This window comes from Branchiostoma floridae, chromosome 4 (genome assembly GCF_000003815.2).
Source record: "Branchiostoma floridae strain S238N-H82 chromosome 4, Bfl_VNyyK, whole genome shotgun sequence".
Classification (NCBI taxonomy): Eukaryota; Metazoa; Chordata; class Leptocardii; order Amphioxiformes; family Branchiostomatidae; genus Branchiostoma; species Branchiostoma floridae.
This window is the reverse complement of record NC_049982.1, coordinates 512,779-530,410: the sequence shown is the minus strand read 5'-3', so window position 1 is coordinate 530,410 and position 17,632 is coordinate 512,779. Positions and strand designations below refer to the sequence as shown.

Genomic DNA, 17,632 nt, shown 5'->3' with positions numbered 1-17,632 from the left:
AGTATGTAAAATAAGGTCTTCTTCCTAAGGTTTTTGGCAAGCAAATTTGACTTGCTCAGCCTTTGACCCCCAAATGACTTATTAAAATGGAAGTGAAAAGTATCATCGATTGCACAGTTGGAGTCAGTATGAAAAACTCACTCTTTTGGGAACAAAATATATGTCACTTCCTTTCTCATTAACTTCTACAATTTTAAAGAAAACGCCTGAAGGTCTTTTATTAGTGCTGACCAAAAGACAACATTCTGGAAGGCTCAATTTTATCCAAAAAGTTTGGACGTCATATATACCACGGAAGATGGTGTTTCTTCCATGTGAAAGGTATTTTGGGTGAATGGTATCCATTTTGCAACATGCCTTTCACAAACAGGAGTGTTGGCTTAAAAAGAAATAGGAGCTGGAAATGTGAATGACCAACGAAATTTCCCTGTCACCTGTAATAAGAAATGTTACCCTTTTTTCTAGCCTTAAATGCTATGCTGGATTGGATTGATATAGACAAGAACTTTCCAGCTAGATTTAAATGTTATTACCCCTGTGGGTAGGGTGTAAGTAGTCAGTATAGTAAGGACATCGACATTGGAGATATTAAAAAAAGCTTAGTGGAGGCTGGGGAACAACTTTTTAGGGCCATTGTTTTATAAACTTTACTGTTAGTTGGATCTGTACGATTGATAACATATAAAAGGTAGCCAGTATTTCTATATGGTAGAATTTTTACAAATATCATTCCAGAGTTACAGATGTTTTAGAGGTTGAATTGGCAATTGCCTTTAATTATGGTGCGGCTGTTTCTTTTCCGATAACTAAAGGTACTTATAAAAGAGTTTTTAGATGTACTTATTTCGTTCCATTTAAGGTTGTACCATTTGTACTTATTTTATGTATTGTAACTGTATCTAAGTAAGATGTAATAATTTGTTGAGCATTCAAGACATTGAGAGTCTTATTCAACTTTCTTGTCCAGGGAATCTCTTGTGTCTATATTGTATAAGGTTGTAAAATTTTTTTGCCACTGTAGCTTTTTTTCAAGTTTAGGTTGTTCCTAATGTTAAGAATACTTAAACTAAAATACTTTTTATTTTCTTTGTAGCTGTAGTAAGTTGTAATATTTTATGGACATACATCCTTTTCCTGTTATTCTGTGTGTAAGAAAGAAGAGGGATGTTGTGTCTTGTACATTTACCCTGAGCTAAGAAGTACACTCATATTACCTGCCACTGAACTAAGATAGCCTTACAGTAAGATTTCTCCTGCATTTTTTCTACAAATGGAGAATTTAGAAGTACCTAATCATGGAGGTCTCTACTATTGAGCCTCCACCCTTCTAACATGACAAATTTGGTGTAAACCAAAATCTCTGGATAGTTTACCTTAACTCGTTGTTGGGAACATTTAAGTAGTTTGAACAGATAGGTCTATGTAACAGAGTACAAAATGTAGGTTGTTGACTTCATCCCCCTAACTGTTAACATGGTATAGGCGGGACTATAGTGTACTTCCTTGCCTTATGTACCTAGAATGTCTGCAATGTTCTACTAATCTGCAGAGACAGAGAATAGATAGCCTAGCAGTAGGCTCCTTGGGTTGTGTTTTGATAATGCTGCTTTTTTGCCTCTAGTGTAAATGCTTTGCGATGGTTTCCCATTATCTGAAGTATTGTTCAGATAGTGGTAGCCATCAGAGAAAATGTATTCAGAAAAAAATATGACTGTCAAAATATAGCCCAGGGAGCCTGAAGCTGAGGCCAAGAAACACTGTATTTTAAGAGTGTTATACATTACTCTCCAAGCAGAGGTTAGGCTCCGGCTGTTTTTTGACGGTTTTTTTTACACGCTTTTCTCGGGCGTTCTATTTGGTACCAGCTGTGAAACATAAAGAAAACGGTACAAAGTAGAAAGCCTGATAAAACGGTATAAAAAACGTCAAAAACGGCCGGAGCCTAAACTCTGCTTGGAGAGTAGTTATACATGTATAAGGGACCAACTGTGCCTTTACTGTCAATCTGCACTCTAAATCTTAACAGGTACCTGTAGACTTTTTCTATATAAATAGCTCTATGGAAAATTTACATGTACTACAAACTGTTCCTCAGTGGTAGACCAAAACAGCAACAATTTTAGCAGGATTTTAACATGTCTTTGTGCCTTAAGAAAGTCGTCTTGGGAGATATTTTCTAAATCTACAATTAACTGATGTCACTTCCATACAGAATCACTTTCTGTTTATGTACCATCTTAGAGTTAGATTTGACAGGGTGAAAATGTTGGAATGACAAAAGGACAGATATGTACTATGTTATAGTGATAAAATATTGGTGGGGGTAAATTCTACCAAATGGTTTACTCCATGAATTGAAAAGGGCTTACTGTCATTTCATATACACCTTTACAAATGATACTGCTAAGTTATAACTATATGAGAGTATCTATTTACTGAAGTACAGGTCTTTCAGCTTTTCATTTTAGAAGGTATTGTTAGGACTATTGTTAAGTGGATGTTGGATATTGTATGTATTATTTGTCATCGAATAAATAATGTTTCAGAGTTGAGTTTTGATTGTGAGCCTATGTGTTTCAGTTTCATTTCAGCCAATGTTGTCATATCGGTCATTTTAGGTTTATGAAAACGCATTTTCAACAACGATGTTACAAAGTTCTGATTTTCGGTACGATAGAGGTAAAATATTCTCAACTTCTGGTGCACTTCACATTTTAAGTGTTTTTCCTTGGGTGGGTATGACAACAGGACAAAAAGACAACATGTATTCCATATCACCCTCGGTCCCAAGCCCTCACACCGGTTGGTTCAACCGGACTGTGGTTGGGTTGGTACCTTGGGTGATATGGAGTATTTCATACTTATCATATATTATCCTACAAAAAAAAAGACCACATTCCAAGAAAGCAGACCACACAGTATCAGACAGGATGTGTTTTTTTAATGTGGAATTTACTGGGATAAAGACTCTATGCCACGAGAATGCAGCATCCGCCAACGTCCTTTATCTTCTCTTCAGCTCGGCGAGAAAAGAACTTGGCCTTCACGATGACGGGCTGCTTGGGCAGACGGCCCTTCCCGATGACTTTGTAGTATCCCTGCAAGGAAATAAAATTAGTGGATTATTTGCCAGTCAATATGCTTTTCTGGGATCTGTTGTAGCTAATTTTAGGAGAAGAAAAATGTTAAGTTGTGACACGAAACATATGAAACTAGGCAACCGTATAAAATACTGAAAAGACACAGTGAGCCTTTTGCAATACATACTACTACAATAAAATCAAATTATAACACAAACTCTGCCGTCCAGGGCTGTGACTGGCCCTTCCCCGCAGAGGGTGGGCTGCTATAAGCAGTATTTAATCAGGCTACCATGACCTCTACATTGTGAATTTGTGACACTGCAAATTTGCGTTTTCAACGTATGACTACTACAGTTCTGTTTCAACGGGATACTTCATCAGGGCTCGAAATACCACCTGAATATGCAGGTTAGTGCAGGTAAAATTGGAGCTGTGCAGGTATTTCTGGTGTTTGCATGCACCTAACCTGCACTGGTCCATATAATGGGTTTTATACATAAATGTCATATGGTGTAGGTGTATGTGGATTGTTATTAGCTGTTATTACTATATATTACCACCTATAAAGTATACAAGACAAAATAGCAATGGTTCCTGGTCGATTAACAATTTTAGTATGATCCATACTTCCTAAATTCAGGGTAGTGCAGGTAAAATTTGTCTGGTGCAGGTAATTTTCTATGTTACCTGCACCAGCGCAGGTATGTAGAAAAATGTAATTCTAGCCCTGTTCATACATGTACCTCAAAACCCCCTTTGCCCTTCTATTGCATGATTAAGTCCAGCCAAAATAAACAATGTAGAGTCAATTTGAAATATTTGCAAAGTTTTTATTTTCGCCATGGTCTCACCACTGTGAATTTGTGACACAGCAAATTTGCATTTTTCAACTTCACATCGCAAAAAGACCCTTTGCCCTTTTAACACACAATTAAGTCCAGTGGAATTACATAATCCACAGTACTCACCGCTCTCACGACGTCGATGACGGGAGCCACGGATGTTTTCTTGGCGTAGACCTCGCGTGTCTGATCGCTGACGAGCGTCCACAGCTTGTCCAGGTTGACGGCAGGACAATGCTGCTGGTTTCTCCTCAGATGGATGTGACGCATGCCCACCTTTCCGAAGTACCCGGGATGGCTGGAGGGGAAAAATTACAACTTTTAATTTAGAACGTAGCTCAGGGATCAAAGCTCCTAACTTGTCAACAGTTCTCTCTTTAGAATTAGACTTGGTTTTCTGGAATCACGTAGCTCATGCTTATTAAATCAAATTACATTTAAATTAAATTTATCTGGTGTACTTGCAGCCAGTGCCATAGGCTGATTAACGTGGCTGATAAACGTGGTTGAGGCACCCCCTCGAGCACAGGACCCCCGTTTTAAAGTCCCTCCTGGAACACCATTTCACGGAATGACCATGCTTGGTCCGGCTACGGCTATCTGGTCGTCCTTGGTTGGGGGACTCCCAACCAAGAACTGTCCGGACCGTCGCATTGCTTAACTTCAGAGATCGAGGGATCAGGTGTAATCAATGCGCCACATGGCCATGTATGGCTTTTACTAACCCTGGAATGGTAAAGGTAGTCCCTTACTTGGCCATTGTTGAGGTTGTAGGGGCAGGGTTGTTGTGTCTATTGGAAGGCAGAAGTTCCGCAGAACCCATCCCTTTCCTTACACCATCTTGGAACTTATGTTATGAATAATTAATATACAAAAGAATCTACAAGTACAAGTCTCTCAGCGCAACTCACTATTTGTCAAAGTTAATCCTGTGGTGGTGCTGTCCTCCGGCGTTACCACGGCCACCTGGATGTTTCCTGTGCTTGCCTGGAGTAAAACAACAACAAACAGTTGTCATATCAGTTGTCAGGAGGTTCTAGTCAAGGGTTAAAGTACCATACACCGGGCTTAGCTTAGCCTGAGCTTAGCCTCACTTGTATATCATATACTGTGTCCTCCTGCCTACATGTACATGTAGTACACAGTACTGGTGATGAGTCAAGGAAAAATTCATTTGTATAACAGTTTGGGTGTATGGAGATCCCTCCAGTTTTTCTTAACATCCCTGAAGTCTTTACCTAATTGGCTATCCCCAAAAACATGGACATACGTCAGTCCACGTCCGTCATGTCTTTACAAGTTCCGTATCTTGAACATGGCACGAGAATCACTGTCATCAAACATAAAATTAACACAGGAAAAAAAACCTGCACAAGTCTCCAGACTTACCGATACGCCCCTTGCCATGGCTGACGTGGCCACGCAGCTTCCTTGTCTTTTTCAGCTTGGCAGTCTGAGGGGGAACACACATGAGGGACTAAGATAAGCTACTCAACTTCATAGAAATAAAGAAGTTTCGTCTTTCAGTTTGAAGTTATCACATGATTTCAAGCATTTCAATTAAAGTTCCTAACCGACTCGTGAAATAATTTTTTGGTTTTCCTGTTGTCTAAAGTTTGCTGTCAAAAGAATAAAAAAATCACATGTTCACCGACATCACCGTGTCATGAATGATTTCATGGTGAAAAAACATTTTCATGAGTCTACTTAATTAGGCAGGACTTAATTAGACCTGGTAGGCTCGAAAATTTCAGAGAGTAGAGTTCTTTGGTTGGGTTCCAGTTTGGTCAGCTCTTGCATGACTTGTTACTGCTACACAAAATCTTTTAATATAATTATTCAGTTCTGGAATTTTGCCATAGCCCATGTGTCCCAAAATTACAAACTTATGGCCACATATATTTGCCCTACGTGTATATAGACAGTGGTACCGGTAGTGCTGTAGTGTATTTAAGAAGTTGTACTTTTTACGCAAAAATCCATGATAAAACGATACCACCAGCTTGTGAGTTCCGTGTACCTGTTTCTGGGGGCACGTAACTAGTTTTCTCCGTATGAAAATACATTTTCAAGCCTTGAACACATGCAAGGGTTGGAAACGACAAGAAATCTGTACATCGGCCCCTGCAACCCCCGTTACAGAATCTTCTATATCGTTGACAATCAACTTGGAGGAGTAAAAATAAAGCATCAAAAATGTGGTTGAATGTATAAACTATCATTCTATCCTTAATATACCCGTACTAAGAGATTCTAGTACAGGATGGCGCAGGATATAAAAACACGTCCCGAAAATTTGTACCCACCATTTTGGAAGCTCGACCAAAAAGGCCGATTCTAGACCACTGCGCACCTTTCTGCGCATCTCGTGCCGAGACCTCGCGAGAACGCCCTTCTGGGTGAGTGCATTCAGACGGAGGGGTGTCATAATTACATAATCGAGAAAAAATTAGAATTTATAGGATATGAGGCAAATAATTCACAAATTGGACATTCATTACTTTTAGCACAAGTATTCAAGTGTAGAAATTACAAAAAAACAGCAAAGTAAGCAATTTTCTGGAAAAGATAAATTTTCAATCTTGGTATAAACCTCTGTGTAGCGGGAAGAATAGCAAAATGGCGGTGTGAGTTTGGAAGGGTTTTGTGTTGGGACTCCGAATTCGAATTCAGTGCTAGAAATGGCGGAGAATCCTCAACAGCAGCCTCCAGCCGCACAGGAACCTCACCAAGAACCACGGGAGACAGAAGCCAGGCCCGTCCCGTCCCTGCTACTGAGCTGTGCGGTCTGCAAGTCGGAGGCTTGTCATGAACCCAAACTCTTCCCCTGCCTTCACACGGCCTGTCGGGCCTGTATCCTCGCGAACAGTAATGTTGCCGGTCCGGGCGCCCAGGGCGGCATACAGGGTAAGGTTTTACCTCAAATCACTGTGTTTCTACCTGTAGCATGTGTATGTGTATCGGTATGTGCATAATGTGTAGTGTACGATTGTTAGTCGCTAATGAAATGTTCACACATCCTGTTTTGCATATGAAAACACCAATTTAATTCAAAGACAACAGTCTGTCTCTCCATAAATTTTATACAAACGAGATCAATGATATTAATTACTTAGATGTATTATCATTGGTAGTCTTTGACCTACTTAGATTGATAACACTTAAACAGACATCTGGTTATTCTGGGTTCTCTAGAAAATCTACACTACCTATAGTACTCCTAGTATCTAACTAGTAACTAGTACATTCCTAGTCCCTACAGTAAAGGGAAAAAAAGAGACATGATTTAATAGGGCTGTCTGCTAAACATCAGGGCAGGGACAAGTACATATATCTACTCTACTCTACAGTTACTGTTACAGAGGTTTAGGTACATTCGTCCGGACCTGTACCTGTACAAAACTACCCACCTGTAGAGTAGAGAAGAGGAGAGGAGAGTTCTTGGGTTGGGTGGGAGTATCAGACCAGAGTATCACTCCAGTTGGTTATCTGTTGTGTATTAGTCATGCTAGTCAGTGGGACAGTCCCCAGGTGTCGCTTTGGTCACTTGGTGTCATGAGGTCATGAGCGAGATGAAAACTAAATATTTTGATTCCCAAGATGGCTCAGATTTCAAGTTTTAGACTCAGTGCAGCATAATTTCATGTCTTTCACAGTGTTAAATTTTCGTTTTTCAGGAAGAATTTTTTTTACACATCTTTAGTCACAAAATTAGCATATACAGATGGTGTAAATTTATATCAGTATTGTATCAGTGCTTCACGATCTAGTACTGTAAATGCAGAAATGTTCGCGGTTTTCGGGATGACCACTTCACCGGAGAACTTAAAACCACCGCGAACATTTTTCTATTATGGTATTAGACTGCAGTCTATGGTGTTACAGCAAACTGAATTCTACCGTGAAAAGTCCTTTTTCCCGTACCGCGAAATTAAATCCCTGTGAAATTAAATGCACTTACACAGTAATTTGGACCTGTACCATATCAATATTCAAGGTATAGATTGTGGTACTGATGAATGAAAAAAGGCCCGGCCCGAAGTTAACAAAAGTGGTGATATGAATCATTGAATGTTATAGCAAGGAGGTTATAGAGAGAACTTTATTGCATGACAATTGAATTTGTACATGGTACAGTACAATGTATGACAACAACTTTTACACAAAGTACAAAATAGACGTATAGAATAAAGCTTTAAAGAGTCTTTGTCTTAAAACCAAGCATGTCATGATAAGTTGGCCAAACTAAAAAAATCAACCCTGCTCAAATTCTGTGCGGTACAAATTTAAAGGCTGCACCATGACACAGTTTTTGTATGTGTGTGTGTGTGTATGGGTGGGGAGTGGTGTGGTGGTAAGGTCCCTGAACTGTGCCAGCCCCAACCCATTTACAAAACTTTTGGTTATGTAACAACATGTGCTGGCAAGTTATTCCAGTTCATTAGTCATAACATACTGTGCGTGGGAAAAAAAGTGCCCCGGTGACTGTGAGTGTCTATTCACGTTAAACGGTGAGGGGTAAACCAGAACCTTCCCCCTCTCCCCACATTCCACACCATCCTCAGTCTGCACAATTGATCATTTTGCTTACTTGCAATAGAGTTAATTCCAGTTGTGGCGGCCATGTTGGATTTCTGGGGTCATCCGGGGTCATGGCACCAGAACGAGACTGGAGGTGGTGCCAGCTGGGCATTCTACTATATAGGCTGTATTGCAGACATAAGTATGCCATCTTCGGGAGTGCATTTCACCCCTCTAAGGTTAACATCTGCGCAATATATGCCTGTTATCTATAGAAAATATTGTTGTGGACATTTGAACTTGATTTTTGTGATATTTTGTATTAATTTTTCACATTTTTTGACGGGTGACCAGAGAACAACTAATGTCAGTGGTTACATCCTCCATGTGCGCTGTGTATCGGTAACTGTGATTAAACCCTACAAAAACATGGAAATATCGGACTGACAGACCTTTGGGTAGAAATTTAGAAGACATTTGACTGTTATTCTGATGATTTCTCGACGCCAAGAACCATTCCGCAAACTACACTCTATGGGAAAATCCTGCGGCACTCAATGGGGAAGGTGGTGTATGTACCGGGTGTGCTCCTTTACTTGTTTCCCAATTTATCCGACAGTGTTTTTATTGTTTTTTTTTTTTTTAGTTTGAACAACATACCCCGTAACAAATGTCCACATGTTGCATAACATTGTGGGATAAAATGTAGCAGATTGTTTACTGCTGTTTTTGCAATTTTTCAATGCCAAGGTGGAAAAAAAAACCTAACTTTTATTATAAGTACCAGCGGAGGAGGGATTGTAGCCTGAGTGTCATCCTAGGTAGCTTATTGGGGCTCCCATACTCACCCCTCACAAACCAGAGAGGTGAGTATGACAGCCTCGGAAACCAACTAGGATGACACTCAGGCTAGAGTCGGCCCTCACATTACTCTAAAAGTGGGCTTCATGCCAGTTTCAGATCAGTGTGGGTGGAAATGTGACAGAATTTTCACAGATGCTGCGAAGATCTGTTCATAAAACTACGTATTACTAAGTTCTATCACCAATTTACCCCTGTAGCTCTTCAAGTGGGATAAACCCCACAAATGTAAAATGTTACAAGGGACAAAGTGATATGCTATGTCTAGTCTACTATGTCTACACTCAGGCAAAAATTCATCGTCCACTGGAGATAAAATTTATGTTTTTCTCCACGTTGGCATTGAAAAATCCCTAACAGAAAAAAATCTGCTACATTTCATCCCACAATTTTATGGACCCAACATGTGGACTTTGTTGTGTAGGGTTATGTTGTTTAAACTAGAATAAAACAATGAAAACCTGAATTGGGAAGAAAGTAAAGGAGCACACCCGGCATGATATTCCCATAGAGCATAGTTTGCAGAACAGATCTCGGCATCAATAAATCATCAGAACAACTGCCAAATGTCTTCTAAATTTCTATTCGCAAAGATGTCATTCCCATATTATATGTATTTGTAGGGTTTAATCCCAATAGTAAACCTACTATATCGCAGTTACCTATACAAAGCACTCATGGATGATATAAACATGATACTGTTCTCAGGTCACCCATTAAAAAATGTGAAAAATTGATTTAAAAAATGTGACCAAAATCAAATTTAAATGTCCCAAACAATATTTTCTATAGAAAACAGGCATATATTGTGCAGTTGTTAGCCTTAGAGGGGTGAAATGCACTCCCGAAGATGGCATACTTATGTCTGCAATGCAGCCTATATAGTAGAATGCCCAGCTGGCACCACCTCCAGTCTCGTTCTGGTGCCATGACCCCGGATGACCCCGGAAATCCAACATGGCCGCCACAACTGGAATTAACTCTATTACCATTATGCTATAACAAAATCCTGGCTTGTTCCATGTGCTGAATCCAGTGGCCAGTTCTTGGTACTTCCCTGCCAGGGATCGAAATACTTTTTTAGGCCACACCGATTTAATTTCTTGGTTCACGGATTCGCTCGCTCCTATTTTTTGGGAAAAAAAATAAAAATTACTACTCAGCAAATTTTCACCATTAATGAAACCATTCACCAACTTTCTGGTGTAGCAAATTGGCCTTTATATTATAAGCTCCTTAAAGTGTGGGTACAGGTGCTGTTACTGTACAAAAATAGTGTTTTTGTACTTTTTTCAAGCTGAAAACTTTTTTTCTTAATGTTTTGCATTAGCCGTTACCTTTACTCCAACCATTTTACAATTTTTATTTTTATTTCTATTTCGCCCTCTCGCTCCATATTTTTTATGAAAAAATCCGTGAACCAAGAAATTAAATTGGTGTGGCCTTATTGCTACATGCAAAAGTTGGGAAAAACTTTTCGTGCAATTTGAAAATTTTACATGCAAAATATAACTCTATACAGTATACTGCAATGTTCTAGCCAGCATCCATCATTCTGTACTTTGGTGGAATGTTGCTGCTCACGATGGATAAGAATTAAGCCTATTCTGTCACTTTTGATGGACTGAAATCGGCACATGAAAATATAGATAGAACTTCAAATTTTGGAAAGATATCCACATAATCAGCATGTAAGTTTGCAGCAAAGCCATTGATTATTTATAACACCTTCTGACGACCGGAGATGATCCCCGTCAGACAAACAAAGGCATCGTGGCCTCAGTATTTTTACTATAGGCCAGGTATTTTTAACATGCAAGATTGCAAGTTCAGAATATTTTCAAGTGCAAATCTCAAAAATTACATACAAATTGCAAGTTAAGTATGTGTATTTCGAACCCTGCCAGCGAAAGGTCAGATGTGACTTCTGCCATGGGAGGTGGTTATACTGGTTCAGCAATACACACACACACAAACAACATGTGTATGAATTATGGGTGAGTAAGTGGGGTCATTATGGGAGCAAATGTACATTAGTTGTTTTAATATGTAGGGGTATTTCTGGAATATCTTTGTTTCCATTCATCTATGATATTTATGGCTATAGTATAAATACTATAATCATCCTATTTGTAGTCATAAATGCACCTACTCTATCCCTCAATAGTGCAAAGGTCATTGACCTCATCAAAACTCATTAGATGTAGGCATCTGCCTGTGAAACAATGATTTGTCAACGCCCCCTTAAGAATTGACATTTGTCGTAGACACAAAGACAAGGAATCATTTCTCTTTATCATGAAGACATGAACTTGAACACGTGTTCCCTTTTTGTCCTTTTGGTTGTTGTTGTCCCTGTTATTATCCTGTCAGGTTTGTTGTTGGCTGTCCCACAAGCAGGATGGAAGTGTGGTCACACAACAAGCTCTCTCTTTTGTAATGAGCACAGAGCTGCAGTCTATCTTGTTATCAAAATGTTTTTCCTGTCACAGTGTGCATTAATTACATTGGCGAGGCCTGGGGAAAATGTTGTATTTCCTGTTTCAGTCCTGAAAAGATTTTTTCCTTTTTTTTCTTTTCTTTTTTAGACTGACCAAAACTCTGATACATGTAGTAGTACAATGCAGTTTAACAAAGTAAAACTGAAGTGCATGCCATGAGGGTGCATTTTCAACGTCAAACTTGAATTTGTGCAAATCTGTGGATGTAATTATCGTTCATTAGATTTTACTTGTAGTTTTTTGTCCACCCCCTAAAAAAGGCTAGTCTCTACCAGACTCCGGATCGCTGGAAAATCATAGAAATGGAACAAATAGAGAGGAATATAACCGGCCAGGGAACAGCTCGCGATCCCAGGAGTCTGTCGACTTTCGGTTAGTTGAAAGGCCATAAAACTAATCCGCTCATTTTCTGCACAAAGAAAGTAGCTTCGGAGTTCAGATCATTTAAGCCATAAATGAATTAACGCGCCGTGGGGCGCGTCTCTCAGCGTCCGGCAAGCGCGGCCTATTTCTATAAGCCTTTTTCGGTACAAACGTCAAACTGTTCCCAATCCTTGATTTTATAACGATAACTTACATTTAGCGGTTTTAACGACCACTAAATTTTCATCGTGGCTACTTTTTGATTACGCGAATCCACCCCCTCCCTCTTGATGCGGCACTGTTTACTGGTGTCAAGTCATGTTTATACTAGTACGTTGACAATCATGCTCCATTTCGTAACCGAAACATGCGCACAAAACACTAGTAATTCATACAGGAATAAAAAGTGTGTCGTTCTTCAAGAAATAAACATTTATTTATACGGAAAATTTGTCGTAATTTTTTTACAAACGCAAGGGTATCAAAGCATGGGTATCAAAGCATGGCGTGTTATCATACGCAAACAAATTCGTTACGAGCTGAACTTTGCTGCGTATTTACACAATTGTATTTATCAATACTATTTCACACTACACTTTAAAAGTTTCTCCATACAATTTACAGAATGCTTACGATATTCACGTTTTGCTAAGAGGTTACATAAATCTCCAGAAAATGCCAGCGACATCTTAGCGTGCAGACAACAGCAGCAGAAATGGCGTCACACCAAGGCTTTCTTTAACCTCCTTGGCCACACAAATTGTTAAAAAAAAGAGCAACTACGAAAAAATGCGTTTTAAACCTACAAATTTCTAGCTAGAATTATTCTAATTCATAGCGTCAAAAGTATAATATGTAAGTGAGCTTTTTACTTATGTAAAAAAAATATATAATTAATAATTCGGAATCAAACCGCCAGATTTCTCCCGCCAGCCGAGCGCACAAACAAAACAAAGAAAATGGCACCGCTGTGTGGTTCTTACAAAGTCCGGTAACACCGCATCGAGGTCACCAAGTTTCTGGGGCCTGCCGATGTTTTTGTGTGGGAAGTTTGCGATCTCTTTCGTTTCGAAGCGGGTGACTTCTTTCTGGGACGCCTTCTTGATCGATCACGTGGCCGATTCGCTGACGTCCTCCCGAGTTCTTCGCTGCTAAACCTCAATGCCGAGTTTGGTCCTGACTTCTGAACCATAGTCTGTGGTGGTTATCGCTATGTTTTCTCTTGTCGCTCGCCACTCGCATGTTTTTCTAGATCTCCATTTCGTGACAGCAGTATCGAGTGGGCTGTTGTTGTTGTGTTGGCAGCCTCGGCCTTTAGCTGGCCGCAGACCGGCCAGAGTCGGCGGCCGTCAAGCGTACGGTACTCGTCGTGTCAATAAAGTTTTGACTAATTATTCAGAACAACATGAACCGCCCTCCGGCGTGTCTGTTATTTCTATTCATGTACTTTTTTTCGGAATTTAAGCCTGTAAACTGCCGAGTATTAATTTTAGAGGAAGGTCACATGTGACAGGCTCGCCCCGCTTGGACCGTCACGGGCGAGTAGGAAAGCAATAAAAGGGTTATTTAGCCACTTCGCACCTATTGGATAGCGATTAGTGGACATCAAACAAGACACCGGGATTCCACAGACTCCGACGATCGCGTGCTGTTCCCTGGCCGGTTATAGTCCTCTGGCCGGCTTACTCCTCTGATTTGTTCCATTTCTACGATTTTTCCAGCGATCCGGAGTCTGGTAGAGACTAAAAAAAGGCTAGGGTCAGGAGGTTTTTGAAGCGTTGGTCAAGAAGCAGTAAACATAACATTGACTCGATTTCAAACTGGAAAACAACATACAAGGAGCTATATCTGCTTTTGCAATTATCCCAGATTGAAATTACAAGAAAACGACATTACAGAATACATAGTTTAAATCAGTTTATTGACTATGACATTTATGTAGAAGTCACAAACCAGAATTTATCATTGTCCAAAACTTGTCAACTGTATCTAGTAGACCAAGGAGGTTCCTCATATCTTTTACAATGAAATGTCATTTAAAGTTCACAACCTTGGTGAACGCAGAATTGTCCTTCACAAGACATTTGTTCAACATTTGTTGTAATAAAACCTTGTTCCAGGATAAGATTCTGACAGCCTGTAGACCATCAATCACAATTTGTAGCAGTTCAACTAATGACAGTTAATTAATGTCCATTAGGAGTTCTGCCTGTGAGAGAGTGGCTACCTGTCTGTCAAACATGTGCATTTCTAGTACTGTAATTCACTTTGTCATCTCGGTGCCAAACTTTCATGGTCTGAGAAATTTAACTTGTTCTTGGAACTTACTAAATGTTCGCTGTGATCAAATTATGTGTTATCGTCACCAAGACGAATCATTTGTTACTGGTAATGATAAGTTCACATTACAGTCGTTGCTGTAAAAAAATGTGAAAATCAAAGTACATTGAAGAAAACAGGACTTACAATACTATTAACGCCTTTATTTTGCATTTCTACACGTTGGCGATGTGGGGTATGACATGGGATCGGTCTGTTACATTCTGGAGAAGGGGATACTGTAAATGCAGTTATGTTCGCGGTGGATTAATGTTCGCGTTTTTCGCGGTGACCACTTCACCGCGAATTTAAAACCACCGCGAATATTTTTCTAATATGATATTAGATTGCAGTCTATGGTGTTACCGCGAACTTAAATCCACCGCGAAAAGTCCTTTTTCCCGCTACCGCGAAATTAAATCCCAGCGAACGTAAATACATTTACAGTAATTGACTTGCTGAAATTTTTTATTTATTTGTTTATTTATCTCAAAACAGGTGGGTGGCCCCTACAAAATTTTGAAAGTTGATTTCCAAGGGGGCCCACCATACATGTAACTAAAACAAGACAAACAAAATGTTACATTCAGTCAAAGTTAAGACAACAGTGGACAACATATCACAGAAAAAAAACGAGTTGTCAAAAAAAATCAGTGTCCATTTTACCAAGGAGCCTTCAGCAGATAAAACATCCTTGATTTCACAATCACAGTGGTAGAAAGGATCCCAAAGGAGCCTAGTGACATCTGCCGGTACTGCAGCTCACTGCTCCTCATCAGGCCCAGGGAAGGTGCAGGGTTTGAGGGGATCGTTAGAGTCGACCATTTCTGTCTCACAGTTCTCATTTACCAGCATCAGGCAGTGGTCAGGAACAGTGTACAGGCCCGGGCTGGAATTTACATTGATCAGAAATGTCAGATCTCACTCCATCAAGCAGGATATACCAGGGTTGTAGCCAGCCTGAAATCATTTTCCATCCCCTCGATTTTGAATCCTAATGAGCACCCAAGGTGCAAGACTTTGCGCCAAAGGTACCCTGAAAATTTTTAAATCTAGACCCTCTGAAACGCTATTTTCTACATTTTTAGGTGTAAACTTTGCTGGTAGACTAAGCTGTTTAACGGAATGTGAGGGAGACAGTTTATCAATTTTGTCCGTCACAGAGGACGGAATGAGCAAAATTATTTTCCATCCCTAACTGCAAAATTCTGTCAAAGGACGGAAGGACGGGTGCTGGCTACAACCCTGGGATATACACTACAATAACTGCACTGCTGTTTGTTGACGAACACACAATAATTGATAAGAGATACATGTATAAATGCTTGCGCACGCACTCATACACATACTAACACACATCCCATAAACATATACACACACACTCACCATCATACACTTACTTACAAACACAAAAGCATGCACACACAGACATACTCACACACAAAGACAGACACTCAGACAGACAAGCTAAAATGGCAATGATTCATTTCCTTTGAGAGTAAAAATCTTACGTTTCAGCTGACTAGAAAACTTGTTAATGTATACGGGAGGTAGACAAACGGGCTGAGAAGAATACACACAATCATACATGTACTTTGATACACGTGTGAGCATACCTTGCACAGAAGAGCCCATCGTTGCTACATGAGCACTCCTCACACCCCACCGTCCTCCAGCCACTCCCGATCATCATCTTAATTCCCTCCCACTCACAGTAGGGCACGTCCACCACCCGGGCCTTCCCTGTAGGGCCATACCTGCAGGAACAACAAGTTAGCACAGAAGCAATGTTAATAAATCATGATATACAGGAATTTGAATTTCTGCAGCCTGCATCAAGAAAAATGACCCACAACTTGTTGTTGTTGGCTGTCTTCTTTTCCCTTCTGACTGTCCAACAAATATTGAAAGTTCTAGCAAAACACAATATCTGTCTATCTTCCCAGTGACTTACTTCTATAGCAAAATTCCAAAGAAACATTGTTTAGGCAACCTTCACTTTTTGCCCCCGTCAAAGTGAGTTGTGCAACCTTTATCGAAAAAAAGTGTCCCTATGTATATATAAATATAATATTATGATGAATGGCAGGACCTACATCTTGGTCTCACTCTTCAGTTCTGACGAGTATGCAGCTCCCTCGGTCAGCCGCCAGGTGGCGCACATGAACAGCACAAGCGCGATGAAACACTTCATGTTCGGATTGTGAGAGGTTTTCTTCAGGAAATCTGTGTGGGAGAAGTTTTCATACAAAATTTCTGTTTTGTAGAATTATTGGATCGAGAGTTACATGTACATTTTTTGTGTCTACCATTTCAAAATTATGACCTTAACACGTCTAGAACATGAGGATATCAAAACCTGATGAGGTCCTGCTACAGTAGCATTAAATGCTCACACACACGCACGCACGCATGCACGCACACACACAAACACACACTCACACTCACACACACACACACACACAAAGACTCACACACGCACACATACACACACACATACACACACGCACATACACACACACACTCACACACACACACACACACACACAAAGACACACTCACACATACACACACACACACATACACACACACACACTCACTCACACATACAAAACATACACACACTCACACACACACACAAAGACACACATACACACACACACACACACACACTCGCACACATACACACACACACATACACACACACACACACGCACATATGCACACACACACACTCACTCACAAACATACACACACACACACTCACACACACTCACACACACACACTCACACACATACACACACACTCGCACACATACACACAGACACACACACACACACATACACACACACATACACTCACACACACACACACGCACACTCGCACACACATACACACTCACACACACACACACATGCACACACACACACACTCACACACACACACACACACACACACACACACACACACACACACACTGTTTGCCAATACATTAGCCTCTAATGTACTTGATCTACATGTACTTGAAGACCTGCGTATGCCCCAGTGTCAAGCAGTGGTGTTAACATAAGTCCAACAGTGTAAGTGCGTCACCACTTCCATCACGGGTCACATTATGAATAGAACTGGACATATGACAGT

The 17,632-nt window shown here is 40.2% G+C and overlaps 3 protein-coding genes across 8 annotated transcripts in view; 1 reads left to right on the top strand and 2 right to left on the bottom strand.

The window, feature by feature from the left end:
* Positions 1-2,921: 2,921 nt before the first annotated feature.
* LOC118414677 (60S ribosomal protein L27a-like) lies at positions 2,922-6,320 on the bottom strand. Its single transcript, XM_035818875.1, has 5 exons — positions 6,232-6,320; positions 5,315-5,378; positions 4,837-4,912; positions 4,052-4,223; positions 2,922-3,098 (listed from the first exon to the last, which is right to left on the bottom strand). Exons 1-5 carry the CDS (start codon positions 6,232-6,234, stop codon positions 2,970-2,972), a joined length of 444 nt encoding a protein of 147 aa, XP_035674768.1. The 5' UTR covers positions 6,235-6,320; the 3' UTR covers positions 2,922-2,969.
* A 201-nt stretch (positions 6,321-6,521) lies between these two features.
* Positions 6,522-17,632, top strand: part of LOC118414614 (E3 ubiquitin-protein ligase TRIM33-like) — a 34,987-nt gene continuing 23,876 nt past the window's right edge. For all 6 annotated transcript variants that reach the window (XM_035818783.1, XM_035818782.1, XM_035818779.1 and 3 more), the window contains exon 1: positions 6,522-6,832. In XM_035818783.1, coding sequence (XP_035674676.1) covers positions 6,607-6,832 — 226 coding nt within the window. In that variant the 5' untranslated portion in view covers positions 6,522-6,606. The remainder of the gene's footprint in view (positions 6,833-17,632) is intronic.
* Positions 14,921-17,632, bottom strand: part of LOC118414681 — a 4,569-nt gene continuing 1,857 nt past the window's right edge. Inside the window, exons 2-4 of the mRNA XM_035818880.1 lie at positions 16,587-16,716; positions 16,107-16,247; positions 14,921-15,379 (exon numbers count right to left, since the gene is read on the bottom strand). Of these exons, the coding sequence (XP_035674773.1) occupies positions 15,253-15,379; positions 16,107-16,247; positions 16,587-16,684 (366 nt within the window). The 5' untranslated portion in view covers positions 16,685-16,716 and the 3' untranslated portion in view covers positions 14,921-15,252. The remainder of the gene's footprint in view (positions 15,380-16,106; positions 16,248-16,586; positions 16,717-17,632) is intronic.